Below are 21,093 nucleotides of genomic sequence, written 5' to 3'. Positions count from 1 at the left end.
TATCTTTATCCTCATGTGTACATATTTCTAAGGCTGCCAGATTGTCCATCAGTGGATTTGACAGAAGTATGGTGTGAACTAATAGGTGAAAAAAAAAAAAAACATGCAGGGAATAGATGTTTTGTTTTGATTCTTGGGAAGGAAAACTGCACTCTCCAAGAACCTGAAGTGGAAAGATGACTCCAAAAACTACAGTTAATCAGGACTAGACTGATTATGCAGGTGAAATTGAGGAAAAACTGGATCAAACATGCAGTCATTTCTGATAAAACTGTCACATTTTTGACTGTTTATGGGTTGATTTGATAGCTGTAGAGATTAAAGACAAAAGATACCTTAAAACCCACATCTTTAGGGGCCAGATAAGAAGCTTTGGGGTTGCCAGTTGATCACTGCATTAGGCTTTGACTTATTATAATAAAGCAATTTAGAATATCATTATATAATGATTTATTGAGCATAACAGAAATGTTTACTCTTTGTTTGGACATGCTTTAAAGCTAAAATTGTTAACCATTAAGTTTTGACAGAAGAATTTTAGCTTACAACTCTGTGACCCCCTGTTGTCTAGGTTACTGCTCTCAGAAAGGTGGAGGCAGGTCTGAGCTCTCCTTATAACTGGATGCCAGGTTATAAAGCTTGCTAATGGTATGGAAGCTTAAGCCAGGTCAAACCAAATGAAGGTGAGCATATCTTAAACTGGTGCATAACGTTAAGCTAATAATAATTCATATTTACACGTTTTAATGGGCAAGAATCCTACTTCAATACCGACCTCTCTACTTCATTGCTCCGTGTTTTTCGCTTGTCTGTGGTGTGACCCTACTCCAGTGTAGGGTTGTCCCAATCAGCACTTTTGGCCTCCAATCCCAATCCGATTTTTAATATTGAATAGGCACTCCATCCTAATATTTCCCACAGATGAACAGCTTCTCTGGAAATCTCACAGTTACTTAACAAGCCGCAAGGGAAGTTGAAACTGAAAACTGTATTTTCAAGACAGCAAAGAAATGAATCAGTCCACCAATTCTTCATCAAATTCTCTGTTTATTTATCATCTCCATCACACAAATAAAGATGAACTGTAAAAAGCTGTCACACTGACAAAATGTTCCTGTAGCTACTCCTCTTTGAAGCCAGACTCTGAGTTTGTGTATTGGACATAAAAACTAAATATGATGTGATAACTGCGATTTTCTGAGGCAGATATGAGGACATTGATTTGACCAAAACACAAATTTGAGTGATTACAGAGAGGAGGCAGCTGAGCTGGTTTCACACCTCAGTGTGTCTCTTAAGTGTTCTGATAGATGGTGAATGACACAGAGGCTGAGCAGATATGAAAACAAATCTCAAACATTTAAGGGTTAAACCTGCATCACAAAGACCCAGCTGATAACACCACTGACTCAAATGACACTTGGAAATATAAACATATAAACATGTGGCTAGAACTGCCAAACCTAAAGAGGAACACAACCGAGTATGTAATAACTGTCTTTGCTTCTTCTTTATTCATTCAGTCTTTTTGAAGGTGTAGAGTGCATTGTCTAAAGTACATGGTGCTTATCTGACTTCATTTTGCTATTTAGACAGCACGCAAGGTGGCAAGGTGGCTCCTGGTGTTTCAGAGCGCAAAGAGGATGGATAATGTGGATTTAAGTTATATTTTTTAAAGGATTCACAAAACACCAAAAAATGCCCTAAACACAGCTGCATTACAAAAACCCCCGAAATGCTATGTTGATTGATAATCCTCTTAGTATCAGGAGTAATGCACCACAGACTTCAGACTCTAGACCAGGTTTTAGGTGGTCTAAGGCAGTGGTTCTCAACCTTTTTAGCCTGCAACCGAAAATAAAGGTGCCAGAGAGTGGGGACCCCCAGTGCACCTGAAGGTGGTTGAACACAGCAATGCACAATCAAAACTAGACCATGGAGGTCAGTAAAATCATGGTCAATTGAAAAGTTAAGCTGTGATATCCATATTTTATATTTAACCTGAATAAATAACAACTCTGATCAAATAAACAAATATTTTCTAAATATTGTTGTGCCATAGTAAATAGCCTTCTTAAAAATGTAAATCCCTTAACTTAAAAACAGAATCAAAATTGGTGAGAAGGCGGAAGCGGGGCAAACAAGCCAGGCTGCAGGCTAGGCTAAGAGTGGCCCCACACAAACCTGACGTACCGAGCATCTTTATCACGGGTGCCTACTTCCTCGCCAGCAGGCTGGGGATTTCTAACCAACGATTGGACGACTGTGTTTGCTGCTACAGAGGAGGCTGCCAAACTTAATTTTGTTGTGTTTTTACAGTGCAATGACAATCCATGACTATCTCTCTATCTAAAATGGGTGGTAAAGGTGGTGAAATGGAATTCTGAAAGTAGCAGAAATGGGTTAGAAGTGGCAAAAATTAGATAAAGTGGCAAAAATAAGCAAAAAAAGTAAGTTAAAGTGGCATAAATGGGCACAAAAATGGTGAAAGTGGCTGAAAATGGTTTAAAGTGGCAAAAATGTGTTAAACTTGTTCAAAATTGTTAGGAAAAAGTGATTATAATGGGTCAAAATTTGGCTCAGTTGTCGTAAAGTGGCAAATCTGTTATTAAAAAATATCCTTTGTTTTTAAAGGCATCTGGAGACCCCTCTAAGTGTCTCGCGATCCCCAAGGGGGTACCGGCCCACACTTTGAGAGTCACTGGTCTAGGGTGCAAAAAAGTAATTTTCTGCATCCCTATAGGAATGAGCTTTTTTATTATGAGACAAACACACCCTGGGGTGCTAATTTAAGTGCCAAATCCTCATGAATTGTTTGAAATTATATACCAACTCAGGGAGCTCAAGTCTTATGGTTTTCTCTTATTTGTCATGTTGTATGACAGTATGGGCTCAAGCTTCACCCTCTACAATCAGTAATCTTTGATCATTATACAATAAAACCCATTTTGTTTATCTAAAAGTATCAGTACTCTCACCACTTAACCTCTGTCCAGAAAAGACAGAGTGACAAGAAGCAAGGGGAATAAAAAGTGCAACATACAAAAGCGTAGATCAACATTTGAGCAGTCAGTTTTATCCATTAAAGGCTGTAAACTCTGGAATTTATTACCAACTGAAATGAAAATCCCCCACAAAAATGGTCAAGTGCTCACTAAAAATTAATCAGAGCTGTACTCATCTTTAGATTGTTGTGTTTTTTAGTGATTTATAGAATCCATACATTTTACTGTGGTATGTGTGTTTATTCTTCATATTGTAAAGCCATGTGCTATTCTATGCTGCTGAATGTTGCATATTTCATACAGTGTTTACTCAAAAGCCCAACCAGGGATAGGAGTTGGAAATTAGCAATAACTATAAACTCTGTGCAGTATATCAGCTTCATGCCCAGTTATGAAACTATGTTAAACTACATTGTCTCTACTGAATAAATATAAAATCAAATTCAACTCATAATGCTATTTCAGCAATGCAAGTGCTTGGTGTAAAAATGACATCTGTGTCAGATGGAAATAGGGATCATTCCTGTCAGGTGTACGGTAGGCTTCCTCAAAGAACTGGTTCTGTTGTTTTACAATTTATGTTCTTCATTTGAATGACCTCAAAGTTAAACTTGCATCAAAGGAGCTTATCATTCAGTTTGGAAAAAGTTTCTCAAAAAGTGTTGAATTCTCCTTTCAATATGGAGACAGATATGTACAACGATTTAGGTGTTTTATTGTATTTATGTTTAAATAAATAGAAAAAGCAGCAAAATGAGCCACGAGGTATAATGTATGCTGTTAACACATACAAATGGGAAATTTAGACTGAAGTCCTCAAGAAAGGAGATATATGTCAGAAACATCCGCTGTTCAATGCTTGTTGGTAAAAAATTAAAAGCGACAGGTTGAAGGACAATAAATAGTTTCAAAGCAAAAATAGAAAAACTTGTCATTACACATAATCTGTATACGATACACAGAAATATCATTCACAGCTTTCACAAGCTTTAAAAAAGACCAGAAAATGTTTTTCTAGATTCCACAAATTCTTTCTATCGTTTTGAGATATGTATGAAATACATGATACACATGTACACGTATTTGTGTATATGCCGTAAAGTAAATTCCAACATTCATCACCGTATCTTCTTGCAGGATAAAAATGGGGTCCATAAAAGGTAATAATATTTTCCAATTTGTTGCAGAAATGATGAGTTTAACTGTAAAGTCAACTAAATAAAACTATGTTGGCCCATGTAACAGATGTGAAACTTGTCACTGCAAGAGGTATAACATTAGGATTTTTGCCGTGAAAGGTTTGGAAAAGTTCCCATCACAATGATCAAGATACATAAAAGTTTGTATGATGCTGTACTCCATCATAAATGAGCTACTTCTAGTATTCCACTCTAAACCTTCAGTGGTGCCATTGATTCTGACAAGATTAAAACAAGCTGCACCACAATAAACTAAACTCTAATCTGATAAGACCAGTGGTCAACTGAGTGTACAGCTCAAAATTAGCTCCAAAATATCTGGTTTATTTTATAAAACATAGCTCCAAGAATGACAAGTCCAAGTTGGACAAAGGTGAAGCCTCTTGCTTTTCTCATGACGTTATCCAGAGTTCTGCCTTCTGTTCTGAGGTCTGTGGCACTGAGATTGTTCCAGTGAGGAACAGGTCTATGAGTTTAAAAACAAGAAAGACGGGAATGTTTCCACAGTGTGCCTCCACTGACACATTACTCCTCAAATGGTGGATAAAGAAGATTTATTTGTCTCTTTTAGAGTCAGCAAGAGTAACATTGGACTTTCTGCATGTTTGATGTCCAGCATCAACATATGTTTAAATGTTTGTCAGTATTAATGCTCGATCATAGAGTGATATCTAGATGATATAACCTCCTTTTGAACAGTTCAGTTTAGCTCAGAGTAGACCGTTCACATAACAGAGGCCAAACCAAATGGTCTTTCATATCAGCTGATGATATCACAAATCTTTCCAGTCAGCCTCATAGTGGTCCAAGAGAGTCCTGGGACTCGTGTTCGTTGGCCAGTATCGTTCGTCCGTTGTCACTGTAGCTACGGTTTGGCAGGAAGGACAACCTGAAAAAGAGAAGAACAAACCTGAGTAACAAACTTAGACAAAGCTTTATCCTAGTCCCATTAGGGACAGTAGCATATATACATACTGTATATACAGGGTGGCATAGAATATTTGAATATGCTGGTCATTTTTTTTCTTTTTGACCATTTTTTCTATTACCACAATTCACATCTAATTGAACGACAGAAATTAGGGTATGCTCCACATGCAACATACCTTTAAAGAAGTTTTCTAGTTGAGAAAAAGGATTATGTTTCATGCTTCAAAGTTGTAAGTTGAGCACAAACAAAAGGAAATATAAATAAAACTGAAATTTGAACACTGTTCAATACCTTGTGTACCATACAGTCTAAATCAGTGCTTTCCAAAGTGTGGGCCAGAGGTACTGCAGGTGGGCCACAAGAGGTCAGTTACAGTATCTACAAACAATATACATTTTTAAAAAATTAAACAATATTTTAAATGTTCAGAAAATACAAGTCCCAGAAGCAACAAAATGCTGCTAGAAATTTTAATTCACATCAACTTATTGTCATTTATTTTCTCTGAACCAGTGTCATGACTTAATTGGTACTGGATTACTTGGTGAAATTCTACTATGTTACTCACTCCCTGATTTTGAGGGTCCATTGGTGTCTAGAGAGACAATAATGCACCTAGAACAGAGTTTGCTGGGCCACAAAGTACTTTTACAGAGACTAATACTAGAAAAGAAAATTAGTGACTGCAGATGCCTGATTTAAGAAAATAAATGGCAGTGGCTCATTAAATGTACACTAAAAATATTCTAGGCATTAATAATAATTAAGCTGTATTTTGGGGTAAAGTGTAAGTAAAATCAAATCGAATCTCATCAAAGCTAAACAACATGTAAATATGCTTCATATAAACTCAATTAAAAAAAGTAAGCATAATCTCATGCTTGGTTTGAAAATTATCTTAGCAACTTCAGTCTTATTTTGAACCTTTCTCCAGCTGTCAGAGATCTGAGAGTAACGAAATGTGACTTCACTGAAATTAACTCATTTATTTGTTGTTTTCTCTTGTAAAATTTCTCTTAATTGTGCTAAAATTAAAAAAAAAAAACACTGTAATGAGATTTAATATTCTGCTCTTTTGTGTGTTGATTTCTTGAACTGCTAGGAAACACTGACACAGAAACAATGAGAAACACACAACCCAACAGAAGTTCCTGTTATGAGCTACTACTTGACTCTAGTGCCAATGCACACACAAATATGCGCAAAAGCACTCTCAATGCACACGCTGTCTCATGTGGAGGCATGTCCAGGGTCAGGAGGTGATGGGAAATACAAACAAAAATGATTCTTGCTCCTCTGTTTTATGTATATTTTGTACAGAGTCGGTTTACTGTCCAAACACAACACTGTCCTTCATTGTCTCTCTCTCTCTGTCACACAGTTGAAGATGTTCCACACAGCCACCAGGGGAGGGATCAGGACTTGACAAAATCACACAGAAATTCTGAGGAGGTGATACAGGATTACAGAAAGACTTCAGGTCAAAAACTCAACTTTATTTGCTACTAACATGATTTCTGCTGAAAAGTCCATGTTGCCAAGTAACGGCTAATATCCTGAGGTTTAATTCTTACATTCATTCTCAATTTAAGTAATCAAATAGTCTAGAAAGGAAGTAATAGGTCAAGAACAAGCCTCTGCCAACAGCTGTTCCTACTGCCTCATGGAAGTTTGGAGGTTTATTGAGTTTATCTTAACTCATCCAGCATGGAGAAATCCTAAAAATAGACACAACAGCAAATCTTGTCTTTCATCCATGACTCTTTCAAGGCCTAAAAATGATCCTTCTCTTCCTAGAAATCTGGACCTTTGGATGGATTTATATTAAAAAAAAATTGTACTATGCCTTTGTAGGGATCAAATCCACATGAAGTTAACAATTATAAACACATTCATGCTTACAATGAGCATTTTCAGCTTCATTCTCCTGCTCAAGACTGATACACCTTTAAATAATAAATACAAATGACTAAAATACTTTAATGCTACTGATAGAGTTCAGATGTTTATACTTCTTATCACCACAAAATTAATTCCTGTCTGGTTGAGTCTCAGGTCATTTTACATATATGGTTCTATGTAGAAGTAAAACAGGAACATGTTATGTTTAAATCTCATCCATAAGACCAATGCAGAAGTTTAGATTAAACATATCAGATGATATATGGATACTTGAATACATACACATTAAATATATGACTCCATTGCAATGCACATATCTTCCCTTAGATGTTCAGTGTGCAGCCTGAAACCACTAGCAGCTTGGCTTAAATCTGGCTGGTATCATCAGAAAAAAACAACCTCATAGAACATTTCAGATTTTAAAGCGAGCATGGGGAGAGTTGTAGCTTTCCCACAAGTTAAATCAAATCTTACAACATGGGTTTCTTAAGTGAATGGCTGGGCTAATGCTAAAATATTTAGGAGGTAAATTCCCACCAGAGCTTTCCCTTCAGTGTCTCCTCTAATTTGTCTCACTTTATTTTCTATGTAAAAAAAAAGGAAAAGGTGAGGGATCTCTGACTTTACATAAGCATTTTGTTGAGTCTAAGGGAACAGATTTTTCTTTTTCTTTCTGTGTCTATGACAGATAAGTAGGGGACAACATAGCATCCTGAAAGATCAGAAAGAGAGAAACAAGAACTGACTTGTGGTATGTCACTAATTTCTCTCATGGGGCCCCTTAAATTTGTTTCTGTCTCAGTTCAAAATCCCAAAGTGAACTGCAGGAGTGAAGAAAGCAGAAGTAGTTGACATTCAAACACTGTTAATTTTTTCATAACACAGAAACTGATTTTTGACTCATTTTGTTGTATGGGATTTTTGTAATTTTTTATCGTACTGTATAATGTTTTATTCAGGATGAGTCTGCTCTCTTCTGCATTAAATTGTCTTCCCTCATACACTATATGGACAAAAGTATTTGGACACCTTTCATTACACAAATAGGTACTGTAATGCCATTGTATTTAAATACATGTGCTTTAATATAGAGGTACCCCCCTCTTTTTCAGCTATAACAGCCTCCACTCTTCTTGGGAGATTTTCAATGTTTTGGAGTAGTTTTTGTGGGAATTTGTGCTCATTCATTTCATTTATGGGGTCAGGCACTGATGTTGGATGAGAAGGCCTGGCTTGCCATCTCTGTTCCAGTTCATCCCAATGGTGCTTGATGGGGTTAAGGTCAGGACTCTGTTCGGGCCAGTCAAGTTCTCCCATGTCAAACTCTTCAAACCATGTCTTTATAGTGCTTGCTTTGTGTACTGGGACTCTGTCATGGTGGAATAGAAAAGGGCCCTCCTCAAATTTTTGCCACAGAGTTGGCAGCACAGCATTGTCCAGAATGTCTCGGTATGCTGAAGCATAAAGACTGGCCTCACTGGAGATAAGGGGCAAAGCCCAGACCCAGAAAAACAGCCCCATACCATTATCCCTGCTCCACCAAGCTTCATAGTTGGCACAGTGCAGTCAGGCAGATAACATTCTCTCTGCATCTGCCAAACCCAGACTGGCCCATCTGACTGACAGAGAAGCGTAATTCCTCACCCCACAGAACACATTTCCTCTGCTCCACAGTCGGTGTGCTTTACACCATTTCATCTGACGTTTGGCATTGGACTTGGTGATGTGTGGCTTGCATACAGCTGCTCGGCCATGGAAACTGATCCCATGAATCCCCTGATACACAGTTTTGTGCTCGCATTAATGCCAGGGGAAGTCCGCAACTCTTCAGGTCTCCCCTGATAAGAAATGCTATTAACACAGCAGCCAAGGGTAAGAACATGCAAGTAGGTGGACACAGGCCTCCATTATTAGTTTAAATAACTACAATGACCCTTACACCAAATGCCATCTACTACCTTGTTAGGCTCCTGTACTACCCCAAAAGTTTTGGTAGATGGCTGTTCAGCATGAGTCTGATTTCTGCCCAGTAAAGGGAACTTTTTCTTGCCACTGTAACTGGTAAATGCTGCTCAGTGCTGTGCTCATCGTGGATTAATATTAGGTCTTCATAAATAACCCATCAAATAGTCTGGTCCAGACCTGCTCTATTTGTGAAAAAAGAAATTGGAAAAATACAAATTAAAGTTGATTGATTGATGGAGGTTTGAAATACATTTAAACTGATTTGACTTCTTATTATTTTTCAGTAGAGGAGAAGAAGAAAGAAATGTGTGTTAAAAACAGATCAACATAGATCATGTTTTCAACAAGAAGCTCATGAATACATCTGGCACCTTTACAAGCCAGATTTTTTGTTATCTGTCAGTCAGTTTGATAGGTGGCTGAATTCCAGTCCAACAAATTGGAACAGTGGATCATGACACACATAAAAAGTTCCACTTGTGGCTGCACCGTGTCACTGTGCCAGGCTGTTTCTTGTTTTCTGATGGGAATCTGCCTCAAAATTTACTTTGTGAATTGATGTCTTTTCACAAAAATGTGAGAATCTTTCACAAATACATTACATCTTTGATAAATCCCTTAATAGACAACTTAAATTTTCTATACACAGTCACACAGTTAAACACCGACATTCAACGGTCCAAAGACACAATAATTAGATTAACCCAAATGTAAGTTGCCTGAGCGTGAATGATTGTTCATTTCTACTATATATACTAACATATGATTGACCTGTGACCTGTCAAGGTTGTATACCTGCCAATCAGCCAGTGACAGCTTGGATCAGGTCCAGTCCCACGTAACCCTAAACCAGAAAAGCAGCAATTGCTGGATGGAAGGACTTTACTGTATCTAAACTACATCCAGGACATGACCCTGGGTGAAAACAGGGTTCAAGGTAATATAGATTATAAAATGTGAAACAAGAAGAAGAAGAAGAAGAACGCAATAAAACTCTTATTCTTTTCACAATAGAGCATAAACAACATCAGATGCTGAAACTGAGACATTTTACCATTTCATAAAGAATATTGTCTCATTCTGAATATGATGGCAGCGTCACACCTCCAGAAAGTAGTAATAGGGTCATGTTTACCATTATGTTGCATTCCCTCTTCTTTTAACAAAGTCTGTAAACATCTGGGAGGTGGAGTTTTTGATGAGGAATGCTGTCCCATTCTTGTCTGATGAAGGGTTCTAGCTATTCAACAGTCCATAGTCTTCTTTGGTGGACTTTTTGTGTTATAATGCAGCAAATGTTTTCTATTGGTGAAAGGTCTGGACTGCAGGCAGGCCACCTTAGCACCTGGACTCTTCCACTGTGAAGCCATGCTAGTGTGATGGATGTGGTATGTGGTTTAGCATTGTGTTGCTGGAATGTACAATGACCTCCCTGAAAGAGACGTCTGGATGAGAGCATACGTTGCTCTAAAACCTCTATATACCTTTCAGTATTGATAGTGCCTTTCCAGACGTGTAAGCTTACCATGCCATAGGCACTAATGCAACCCCATACCATCAGAGATGCAGGATTTTGAACCGATGACCACAGGAATTTCAAATTTTGATTCATCTGACCACAGAACAGTTTTCCATTTTACCTCAGCCTATTTTAAATGAGCTTTGGCCCAGAGAAGATGGTGGCGTTCCTGAATCGTGTTCACATATAGGTTCTTCTTTGCTTTCCCTTTGGATGGCATGGTGAAATGTGTTAACAGAAAATGATTTCTGGAAGTGCTCCGGAGCCCATTCAGTGATTTCAGGAATCACGCTTGTTTTTAATGCAATGCCATCGGAAGATCACAAGCATCCAATATTGACCTTTGGCTTTGTCCCTTGTGCACAGACCCTTTCAGATTCTCTGAATCTTTTGATGGTATTATGTACTGTGCACGGTTGGATACTCAGAGTAATTGCAGTTTTACTTTGAGGAACATTTTTCTGAAATTGTTCAACAATATTTAGACGCAGTTGTTCACAAATGGTTGAACCTCTGCCTCTCTAAAATGCTCCATGTTACTGTTGACAATTAACTGAACTCATTGCAAAATGCTCCCCAGCTGTATTTTATTAGTGCCATTTATTTTCACAGCCTATTGTCCCAAGGTTTTTAAGATGTGTTGCTGCAATCAAACTCAAAATTAGCTAATATTTTTCATGAAATGATAAAAGGTCTCAGTTTCAACACTTGACATGTTGTTTATGTTCTATTGTGAACACAGTTTGGGTTTATGAAATTTGCAAATGATTGCATTCTGCTTTAATTTACATTGTACACAGCGTCCCAACTTCTTTGGAGTTGGGGTTATACATTTTTTGCTTATGTGTGCTAAATTTGTCTTCTGTAAGGTGTGCATAGCCTTGTAGCTGTGCATGAAAAGTCACCTGCCATACACTGACTGCTTGTCTCTGGGTGCTTGACCCTTACTGTCTCCCTCTGAGTCAAAAAGTCTATCCTGCACTACAGACATGAAGTCACTTGTGTGAAAATGTCTCCTGAACTGTAACATGACCCTAAGGGAGATCAGCAGCAGATAAAGGAATGGTTTGTGTGTCTTTAATTTTACGCTAATATCTTTCAGGGACATTAAATAATCAAATTTCACTCTCATCTCCTTGCTATGAGGACTGAAAAATTGAGAAGGGAGCGTTGATGAGGACAAGAGATATGGTGAGTTTTCCCACAGGAACACTGAGGAGTAAGGCAAAGGGAGAGTTAGCGCTAGAATTAAGGTTACGTGTTCGCCTGTGACCCCCTGACCATTTACTCAAGAAAAAAGGCAGATAGCAGTGTGAGGATCACAAACATCCCTGTCCTTTTTACTGAATTTATTCACCTTTCGATACAAGCATAAGAACACATATACACAAAGACAAAGGCAGGTACAGACTGGAGCCCAGCTTGGACAGCTTTCACACTCAGGGGAAATACAGAGGCTACCTGGCAGTGTGGCTTCATTTGCACCCCTTATCTGGGCCGGTATCATTTCCATAACAAGAATGTTATGCCAGACAGATCAACTGTAATCCAAGGGATGCAATTTTGTACCTGAAATCCAAGCAAGTAAGGATTTTTTTCTGTATTTAGGGTCACCTAAACTGTAATAGAAAACCCAAGCACAGAAACAGGAAGCTCCAAGTGCAAGCCCTTGTATAATAAATCAGCCCTGGATGGTACACCAAAGACTGGAAAGTGGAAACAACACAGGACATTTGGCTGCATTTAAACTTCATTAAAAGCTTTTCCATAACCTGATTTTCAAATTTACCACTTTCCAAACTGCTGTAAACAATATAACCCACCCCCCCCAAAAGAGTTTCCCTCTGCTGATAGGTGCATAAGATTTCTGCTGCTCTCATCCTGGCCAGCCTAATTTCTCAGGCAGACATTTCTTTCCATAACCTCCAGTCATTCCAAAATGAAGATCCTTGTATCTCTTCCTGAGACAAAGCCAAATGAAAACACAGAGAGGGAAAACACAACAGTAGCTTATAAATAGGAAGTGTGCTATAACTATCAAAAGCTCAGAGCATTTTCACAGTGTGTTAATGTAAACTCAGGCAAATTTGGTGAGTATGTTAGTGGTAGAAGAGAATGTGGTCATCAGCCAAATTCACATATATACTGGGAGCTGAAGCCAATTTTCTGCAGTCTTATGCCTATGGAGTTCCACTGTATAAAAGAATAACACTGACCAACTGAGACACACACACTGATTTTTAGTACTAATCCACAATGCATGCCTCTTTTTTTAAACCTCATCTGGGTTTCTAGGACAGAAAATCCTTTGTGTTTCACGTTTGGTGGTTTGCTATTTTGCAGTGGTAGTCATTTTTAAGGAGAAGGACCTTTCTTCGAATGACCTTACATCATTTCCAAGCACATTTTATCAGAAAAAATAAACAGAGGCTTAATTAAAACATAAAACTTAGCGAACTTTTGTATAACCTGACAAGCCAGATGGAGTGTTTCAAGGATCGATTGCATGGATGTATTTCACATTAATCCGGGAAACCTCCCATAGAAAGTGTCTGGAGAGGGCAGGACAAGACAAAATGAGCTAGTATGCGTGTGCTTCTCCTGAGCTGACAGGCTATGGGCCATAGTTTGTAAATAGTGGAAGTTATTGGCAAATAAGATTTATGCCAAGGCAGGTCAAGAGATGTGCAAAAACATCTTCTTTGCCAAGACAAGTTATTGGTTTGGCTCTTTGCTTTTTTTTTTTTAAGAAAGAACTGTGCTCCAGTTCAGAGTAAATGCTGCTTTCCTACAGCTACATCTGAGCTAATAGCTACCACAGCAGCATCCATTAGATACATTGGTAACTCATGAAGAAGTATTTGAAACTTACAGTGTGGCACTTTTACTCTTGTTTTAATAAAGAAATGTTGTCTGGTGTTGACAAAACTGTAGCTGTGGCTAATCACTCCACTAGCAGCCACTGTATATACCCACCAGTGTTGGGGGTATTATGTTACAAAGTAATCCATTAGAGTACTCGATTACATTATTGTTATTATGAGTATCATAACACATTAGTTTTATAACTCAATTAATCCATTATTAGTCACTTTTTTGTAGAAGTTACCCATCACTGAAAGAAAAATCCCCTATTTCTTTTCTCTTCTGACCACAAAAAAGAGAAAGAAAAGAGGGCCCTTGAAGCATCTGTAGTTCCTGCTTGCCCATAGCACTGTGCCAGCTGAAGGTAACACAGCCGTGCTTGTACGTGCATGTCGCTAGCTTACTGAGCTAGTGAGATAGCAGAGAAGACATCATTACGCTGTGGAATTATCCCCATTATGTTGGTTTTCTTGATAAAAGGCAGCATGTGTGTATTATGTATGCCTCTGCAAAGTTTGTTGTCAGATTGTGAGCATGTTAAAGTGCTGTTAAGGTTTCACATCTGTTAGCAGTGTTTTACAGGCTGTAGAGTTACAGATTACAGCTGTAAATTAGGCTGTAAAAATGACAGTCTATTTTTTAAATCCACAAGTAGAACAAGAGTTTAAAGAGTTTGAATATTTGGTGATGCAGAAGTCTATGGAATCAATACAAAGTACAAAGGCATAATGCCGTGGAGCTTAACTACAGCACTTTTGCAGAAATGCACAAGGGTCAATGTCTGAGGCTATCTTTCAGTTATGTCATGTCAAGATATTTCTGAGCAATTTGATAACAAAAATGTTTCAAGCTTATACAACTGGAAAGAGAACAGTTAATTTGTTTAATATTCTCCTTCAAATAAAATATATCAATATTGAATTTCTCCTAGCAGATGTGATATTAATTTGGTCCGTATGTCTCAATATGTCGTAGCAGATTCTCATCATTCAGATAGCAATGTCTTTAAGAAAACCATCCAAAAAATCCTTTCATTTCTAAGAGATTTAATCTTACTGAATCTCGGACCTACTTTCCCCCCATTGAAGTTAAATTAGTTCACTTCCTGCTCAGAGATGGACAACTTGATAATAAGCTGCTGCTTCTATTTTGAGCTTCTTGTCCGTGTTTGCATATTTGAGTTGTGTTTGTCTCTAAAAGGAAAAGGTGAGCTCATTTGTCTCTTTTGCATTTTATAACACTGTATACTTTTAATCTAGGGGAATTACTCCAGTCATTAAATTTAGCTTCATCTTGTGCCTCAAAGAAAATAATCTGAAATGCAGTACTTAAAACATACAATGTAGAGGAGTTTACTTTTTAGACTGATTATCTGCTGAAAACAAACTGATTTAAGGAATCTTATTATCCATATCTTCTTTTAAATTTGTCCGTCAGTTAGTGGTGTAGTGCAGGGTATGGACAGGTATAGGGATAATATCCACTTATTTTGCAGTCTCTAAAGAGTATACCCACTTCTGGATGCACCACTACACCACTATCGTCAGGCCTATTGATTCCGCTGAAAAATATGCATAGTGTTTTCTGATTTCTAAATTCAGATTTCTAATGTTCAATTGTGTTTGCGCTTTATATTAAGTTACATTATGATTACTTATAATATACAGTGCCTTGATTTTATAAATCAATTTGGCCAATATCATTTTGCTTTTTTGAAAACAAATATAAATGTATATAATAAAAAAATAAGTGACTGCATAAATATTCACCCCCTTTAAAGTGACTGACCTACTTCAATAGAGGTCCAGCCACTCAGTGCTAGTATTATCACTATTAGTGAAATAGCAATCACCTGAGTGCACAGTGAATGTGTCTCAAGTGATTATGTCTGGAAGGCCCAGTTGCTGGTTAATCTATGTTCCTGGTTATCATTATACCATGAAGACAAAAGAACACTCCAAGAAACTCAGAGAAAAGGTTAATGAAAAGCACAAGTCAGGGGATGGATACAAAAACATCTCCAAGGCACTGAACATCCCCTGGAGTTCAGTTAAATTCATCTTCAAGTAATGGAAGGAATATGAACATGTCCATATGGATATGGACCTGTGTAAATCTGCCTAGATCAGGCTGTCCTCCCAAACTGAGTGACTGTGCAAGGAGACTAGTGAGAGAGACCACCAGCAAACCTCTGACTACTCTAAAGGAGTTACAGGCTTCATCAGCTGAGATGGGAGAGGCTCTGCATACAATGTTGTCTGGGTTCTACACCGGTCAAAGCTTTAAGGATGACTGACAGAGAGAAAGCCACTATTGATGAAAACTCATTAAAGAGTTTGCCAAAAGGCATGTGGGAGTCTCCATGATCAAGTTCTTTGGTCTGATGAGACCAAAATGGTACTATTTGGACATCAGACAAGACACTATTTTTGATAGACACCAAACACTGCATATCACCACAGACACACCATCACCACTGTGAAGCATGGTGGTGGCAGCATCATGCTGCGGGGATGCTTCTCAGCAGCAGGCCCTGGAAGGCTTGTAAAGGTAGAGGGTAAAATGAATGCATTCCTGTTCAGTTTGCAAGAGAACCACCGCTACATGGCTCAGAGCTTGAGCAGCTTTGCAAAGAAGAATGTTGTAAAATGTAAGTGTTCAGATGTGCAAGCCTGATTGAGACCAACCCACACAGACTCTGTGCTGTAATTGCAGCTAAAAGTATGTACTAAATACTGACTTGAGGGGGTTGAATGTTAATGCGGTCACTTATTTTACATTACAAATCTTTATTTAATTGCCATTACTTTTAAAAGTTTGTTTTTACTTTGAAATTACAGAGGTTTTTGTAATTTTTCATCAACAAAGCCAAATTATATTGACCATGACTGATTTATAAAATCAATAAAAGGTTAAAACATCCAAGAGGGTCACTACTTTTTATAGACAGCGTGTAAACTATGAAAAAAAATGTGGAATACCTTGTGCACAAGCCAGAACTTTAGAAATTTAATATATATGAAAAAATTGTGATAATTGTTTATCATTGATTCAGAAATGTGATTGCTCTATCTATCTTTACCCAATAGTTCAGGTTGTTTATATTTAATTCAATTTCATTAAGATAAAATTCAAATTAGATATCTGCATATCAAGCCCAGAGTTTTATCTGGCTGCACATTAAATGCCAGGTTCAGCTCTCAGAGCTTTAAATTAATAGCTGATGGCTGTTGGACAACTCAGACCAAAACCATGCAACTATCATTCTGTCAAACACAAACTCTGTCACACACACAAACACAGTCTTGTCAGTCACTATGAGTTAAGTATGATGAATGAAACTATCCTGATTTAATCTTTTGGCCAGAACTGAAACAGTTGGAAGCGGTCAGCAGCCAAAATCTGTCTGGAAAGCAGCACAAGAAACATCAACCCTGATGGATTATAGCAGATCTGACAGCCAGTGAGACCCTTCCTTTCAGCTGCCCGTATTCTTTTATGGTCCCACCTTAGATGATCATACTAGCTAGTATTTCTGAAACCTGTCCAAGTTTATGCAGGTGTCTTCTATCCAACTATTTCTATACACTTTTCCCCAGGGAGAATGAGAGGGAAATAATATACAGGGAAGGAGCCAAGGGTTGGAGTTGAACCAGGGCCTCCTGCCTCAAGTAAAAAAGCCTCTATACACAGGGCACGTGAGCTAGCCACAAAGCCAACCAGCTCTGTGAATTTACCATCGTGCAGAAAAAAGTGTGGGGAAACAAATATAACTTAAAACACTTTAAATTTTAAGAGCAAAAGCTAATATTAAGGGTAAAAAAACAGCAGGATGCAATGAAAACTAACATTACATGATATTGCATGAAACTGACGTGAAGTGCATTATTTCCCTTCTGTCTTTTTTACATTGTCTTTCACTGTCTGCAGTATGAGAATCTTTAACATTATTATTCCCCATATTGCTTCCACTGCAGTATCAGTGGCATGTGAATGTTTATAAATGGGACAAATACTGATAGGTACTTTACTTAACAGCTTTCCCAATCAATGTTTGGATGTGGTGTGAATGGGTTAGTGTGACCTGCAGTGAGTAGTCACATGACTAGACAAGCACCATACAAGTTCAAGTCCATTTACCATTATGTTTACATAAGTTCCTAAAGACAAACATCCTTTTAGAACAAAAGCCCATCACATGTGATTTTGTCTAGAAAAAAATCAGTGTGACCCATTTTGATGACTAACCCATAATAAACAACTATTTACTCCTACCTGCTGCTGTTGCTAGGGAAACTCATAACAAAAACTATTTGAATGTCTTGTTCATTGAACAGCTTCACGCTAATAGAAGATTGCAGAAAAGCAGATGAGAATAAAAATGATGAAAATAAGTAAGAAGTGTCTTCTCTTCAGTGGTTACATTATATTTTGGCAAAGTGCATGTCCACAGAGTAGAGCAGGTCAGCAGCAAACAGTGGAGAGCTGAGGCAAAACTGAACTGTGTGAGTACAGGAGACAGAGTGAGAGGCGGGCTCTTACTGCAACTCCAAAATCAAATTTCACTAAATAAATACAGTACACTCATAAACATCTGTGTGTGCTGGAAGTGTAATAAAGTAGGTTGACACATTGACCTAGTTTGGCTTCAGTGGAAAGTCTAACTTCCTAAATCCATCATGCTTATCATGTATAGGTAAATGCTAGTCTGATGGTGTTGTTATAAACAGGGGGTTTGTTTGCTTTAAAAAAAAGGGTTTATAAGAAGTAATGCAGGTCATATAAACACTTCTTGGAAATGTCTCCTATCATCTCAATGTAACAATCATTTATAGACTTCTGCTTCAATGCAAGGTTGTTCAGGGATGAATTTTCAATCTAATCTGTTCTAAAGTTTTGTCAACAACCTCCCCGCCAACACTTGCTATAGGTACTGTCCATTCCAAAGATTTTAAGGAGAAGTTATGTAGCAGTGGTGCCTCCAATTGGTAAGAATTCTTCTTAGCATCTACAAAAGGCAAGCAGAGAAAGACGTTTGGCTCTAATTTCATGGCGCAGCGCAGGGTGGCGCAGGGTGGCAGAGCGTGGGGCACCCCGCGCAGTGGTAATTTCGTCCGGCGCACCACCATGCACAGCCAATTTGGCAATTTGGTAGACCAGGCTGTGCCGAGATGGGTGTGGCGGCGCACCAGGGGGAGGTGTCGACAGATTCTGCTTGGCGCAGTGACAATTTCGTGCCAAAACACTGCGCGGAAGGTGCGCTGAAAGCCCGCCAGCTCCAACCTGGTCTATTCTCGGCGCAGGCGAAGCACGCCTGGTGTAGTGGTAATTTTGCTGACAGGCGCACACGTCACCAAAACCTCACAGGCAGGTTTCCAGAGTGTCAGGCACATTTCAATGCAATAAACAATCACATCAACCACTATTTAATGTAACCGTCTGAACCAGCATATACATTTGTATCTATATAAATTTTCCCGTCACATCTGACGTCAGATCAAAGATGTTTGTCACGCGTAATTGAAACTCAACCTGATGGCAGCTGGGAGTGATAAAAACTAACCAGTTCACATCTCTCAGCCAACCACAAACAGCCACGGCATCCGATACGGAGTATATATTCGGCTTCTCTCATCTCATGAAATTCAAAAGAAAAGAAAAAAGAGAGAGAGATGCTCCTTGAATAAATGTTAGTCGGTGTCTTAAGGATTTACCTGTGATTGCCCATATTTCTCTGTTTTAATCTTTATTCTTAACTTGATCTAAAAAGATAGAGTACATTATTGCAAGGAGGATAAGGAGGAGATACCGGGAGAGAATATATCACCAAAGGTTCTCCTATTTGGTGATGACAGAGCAGGAATGCAGGTGGATCACAAGCATGATGCCTGGATTAGCCTGCTGCTGTGTTTAATGTAATTGTCACTTAATTTTGTACTCCTATTCATGACACAGGAACAGATTACATCTGTCCTGTGAGGTGGTCCACACGGTGACGCGCATCGTGGCCTCTGATGCACAGCCCGGTGGCCACTGTGTGCGTTCTTTGCTCTTAAAGCTTTTTTTGGCCCTTCTCCTTACATCATTGAACCGTTTTTTTACATTGGGCAGCAGTTCTCTGAATATCTGGGCAAACTTGATTGACAATATCAGTAACTTCCTCCCAGGCAATTTTTGCATCAACAGCCCGTGGAGGTCTGTTAGCAATACCATATATTCTGGTACTGCGAGCTTGGACCTCCCGGACCAGCACATCAGTTTCCTCCTGGGAGAAGTTTGGCCGCCTGGAGCTGCTGCCTTTTTCTTCGTCCATGGTGGTGGCGAGGTGAAATTGGCACTGTGCCTTGCCCGCAGCGCATTTAAAGGCAAGGAGAGGCGTTCATTTGATTGGTGAAGATTACACTCGGCTGTGTTAAACCCACTCAGCCTTCTCTCCTCCCTCTTTGCCACTTGCGCCGGTGGGAGGGATGGAGGCGTGGGTGTGCACGGTGTGCTGCACTGCGCCGGACTGTGCCTTGCACGAAAATTTCAAAATGCCCTGGACACACCCCGTTGGCGCAGCGCGGCGCAGGGCAGGTGAAAATCTTTTCCGTAAACATGGGATTGTTTCAGAAAATGTCCTTGTTGTAAGCACGGAACAAATGAAACCGCTGTAGTATATATGCCAAGTAGATTTAATCATTAAAGTCCTGAAAAGTCACATGAGTTCCAGGCTCGCTGAAAAACGCTGCCCACCGGATTCAAAGACATCAGTGGCGGCAATGGGAAGGAACAACAGCTAGCTTCAAGAGGAAAACCAAGTGAGAGGCAACGATTTATGGTTAAAAAGTTTTTAAACTTTTGATGAACTGGGTCACTTGTTGCGTATGACAGCGCTGGTCTGGAAGGCATTCTTAATGATCACATTCAGAGAAAAACTGTCACTCAGCCACCATTCTTTGCTGTTGCAGTGGGACCTTTGTTTCTTCTTCACTGCTCTGCAAATGGTAGCCAATGCATGCAGTACTTTCAGGCAGAGAAGAAGAACTGATTTCCGGTTTACACTGCTAACTTTTTTTTTTGCTAAACGAAGCAAAATAAAAAGCTAAACCAAACGGTATCAGTGCATAAACCTGTGTACTCGCCGACATATTCCCAATGCTGGTATTGGAATCAGAACAACCATACTTACATCATAGGTAGAGGAATACTGTATTCTGGCAATGTGCATTACACTCAAGCTGTGCGTAATGTTGCATACCTCACTGAAACAGCTCTGCAGCACAGCTGAAATTACATTCCATTATGAAGATGTTCCTTTCCCTTTTATCCAAAAACCTTACAAAATAGGGGTATTACTCCAGGAGTAATTCCATCCTCTCTGCCATCTTACCAGATTAATACACCATCAGGGTTAAACACTGACAGCTGTGTTTACCATCCACATGCATGAAGCTAAGTGCCAACAGGAAGAAGAGGGCAGTTTTCCTTGGTGAACACATTACTTTTGAGAAAAAGTGACTTGTACTGAATTATTTAATTGAGAAACTTATGTGTTATGTGACTCGGTAAAACACATTTTTTGGAAAAAAGAAGTAATCTGAGAACTTTAGCAGATTACTTTGTAACATGGATTAAAGGTTGCACCCTTCCTAGCATTTTGCTGCAAGTGTGCTGAAAAATTGTAAAAGAGCTGCAGACTTAAAAAAAAACTTTTTCCAGCTATCA

The 21,093-nt window shown here is 38.8% G+C and overlaps 1 protein-coding gene across 1 annotated transcript in view; it reads right to left on the bottom strand.

Annotated features, from left to right (window-relative positions):
* Positions 1–4,999: 4,999 nt before the first annotated feature.
* Positions 5,000–21,093, bottom strand: part of si:dkey-247m21.3 (5-hydroxytryptamine receptor 4) — a 38,722-nt gene continuing 22,628 nt past the window's right edge. Inside the window, exon 6 of the mRNA XM_041811499.1 lies at positions 5,000–5,093. Coding sequence (XP_041667433.1) covers positions 5,000–5,093 — 94 coding nt within the window. The remainder of the gene's footprint in view (positions 5,094–21,093) is intronic.

The sequence above is a fragment of the Cheilinus undulatus genome, linkage group 17 (assembly GCF_018320785.1).
Source record: "Cheilinus undulatus linkage group 17, ASM1832078v1, whole genome shotgun sequence".
In the NCBI taxonomy this organism is placed as follows: Eukaryota; Metazoa; Chordata; class Actinopteri; order Labriformes; family Labridae; genus Cheilinus; species Cheilinus undulatus.
The sequence above is the reverse complement of the archived record's forward strand: the minus strand, read 5'-3'. Positions and strand labels throughout refer to the sequence as shown.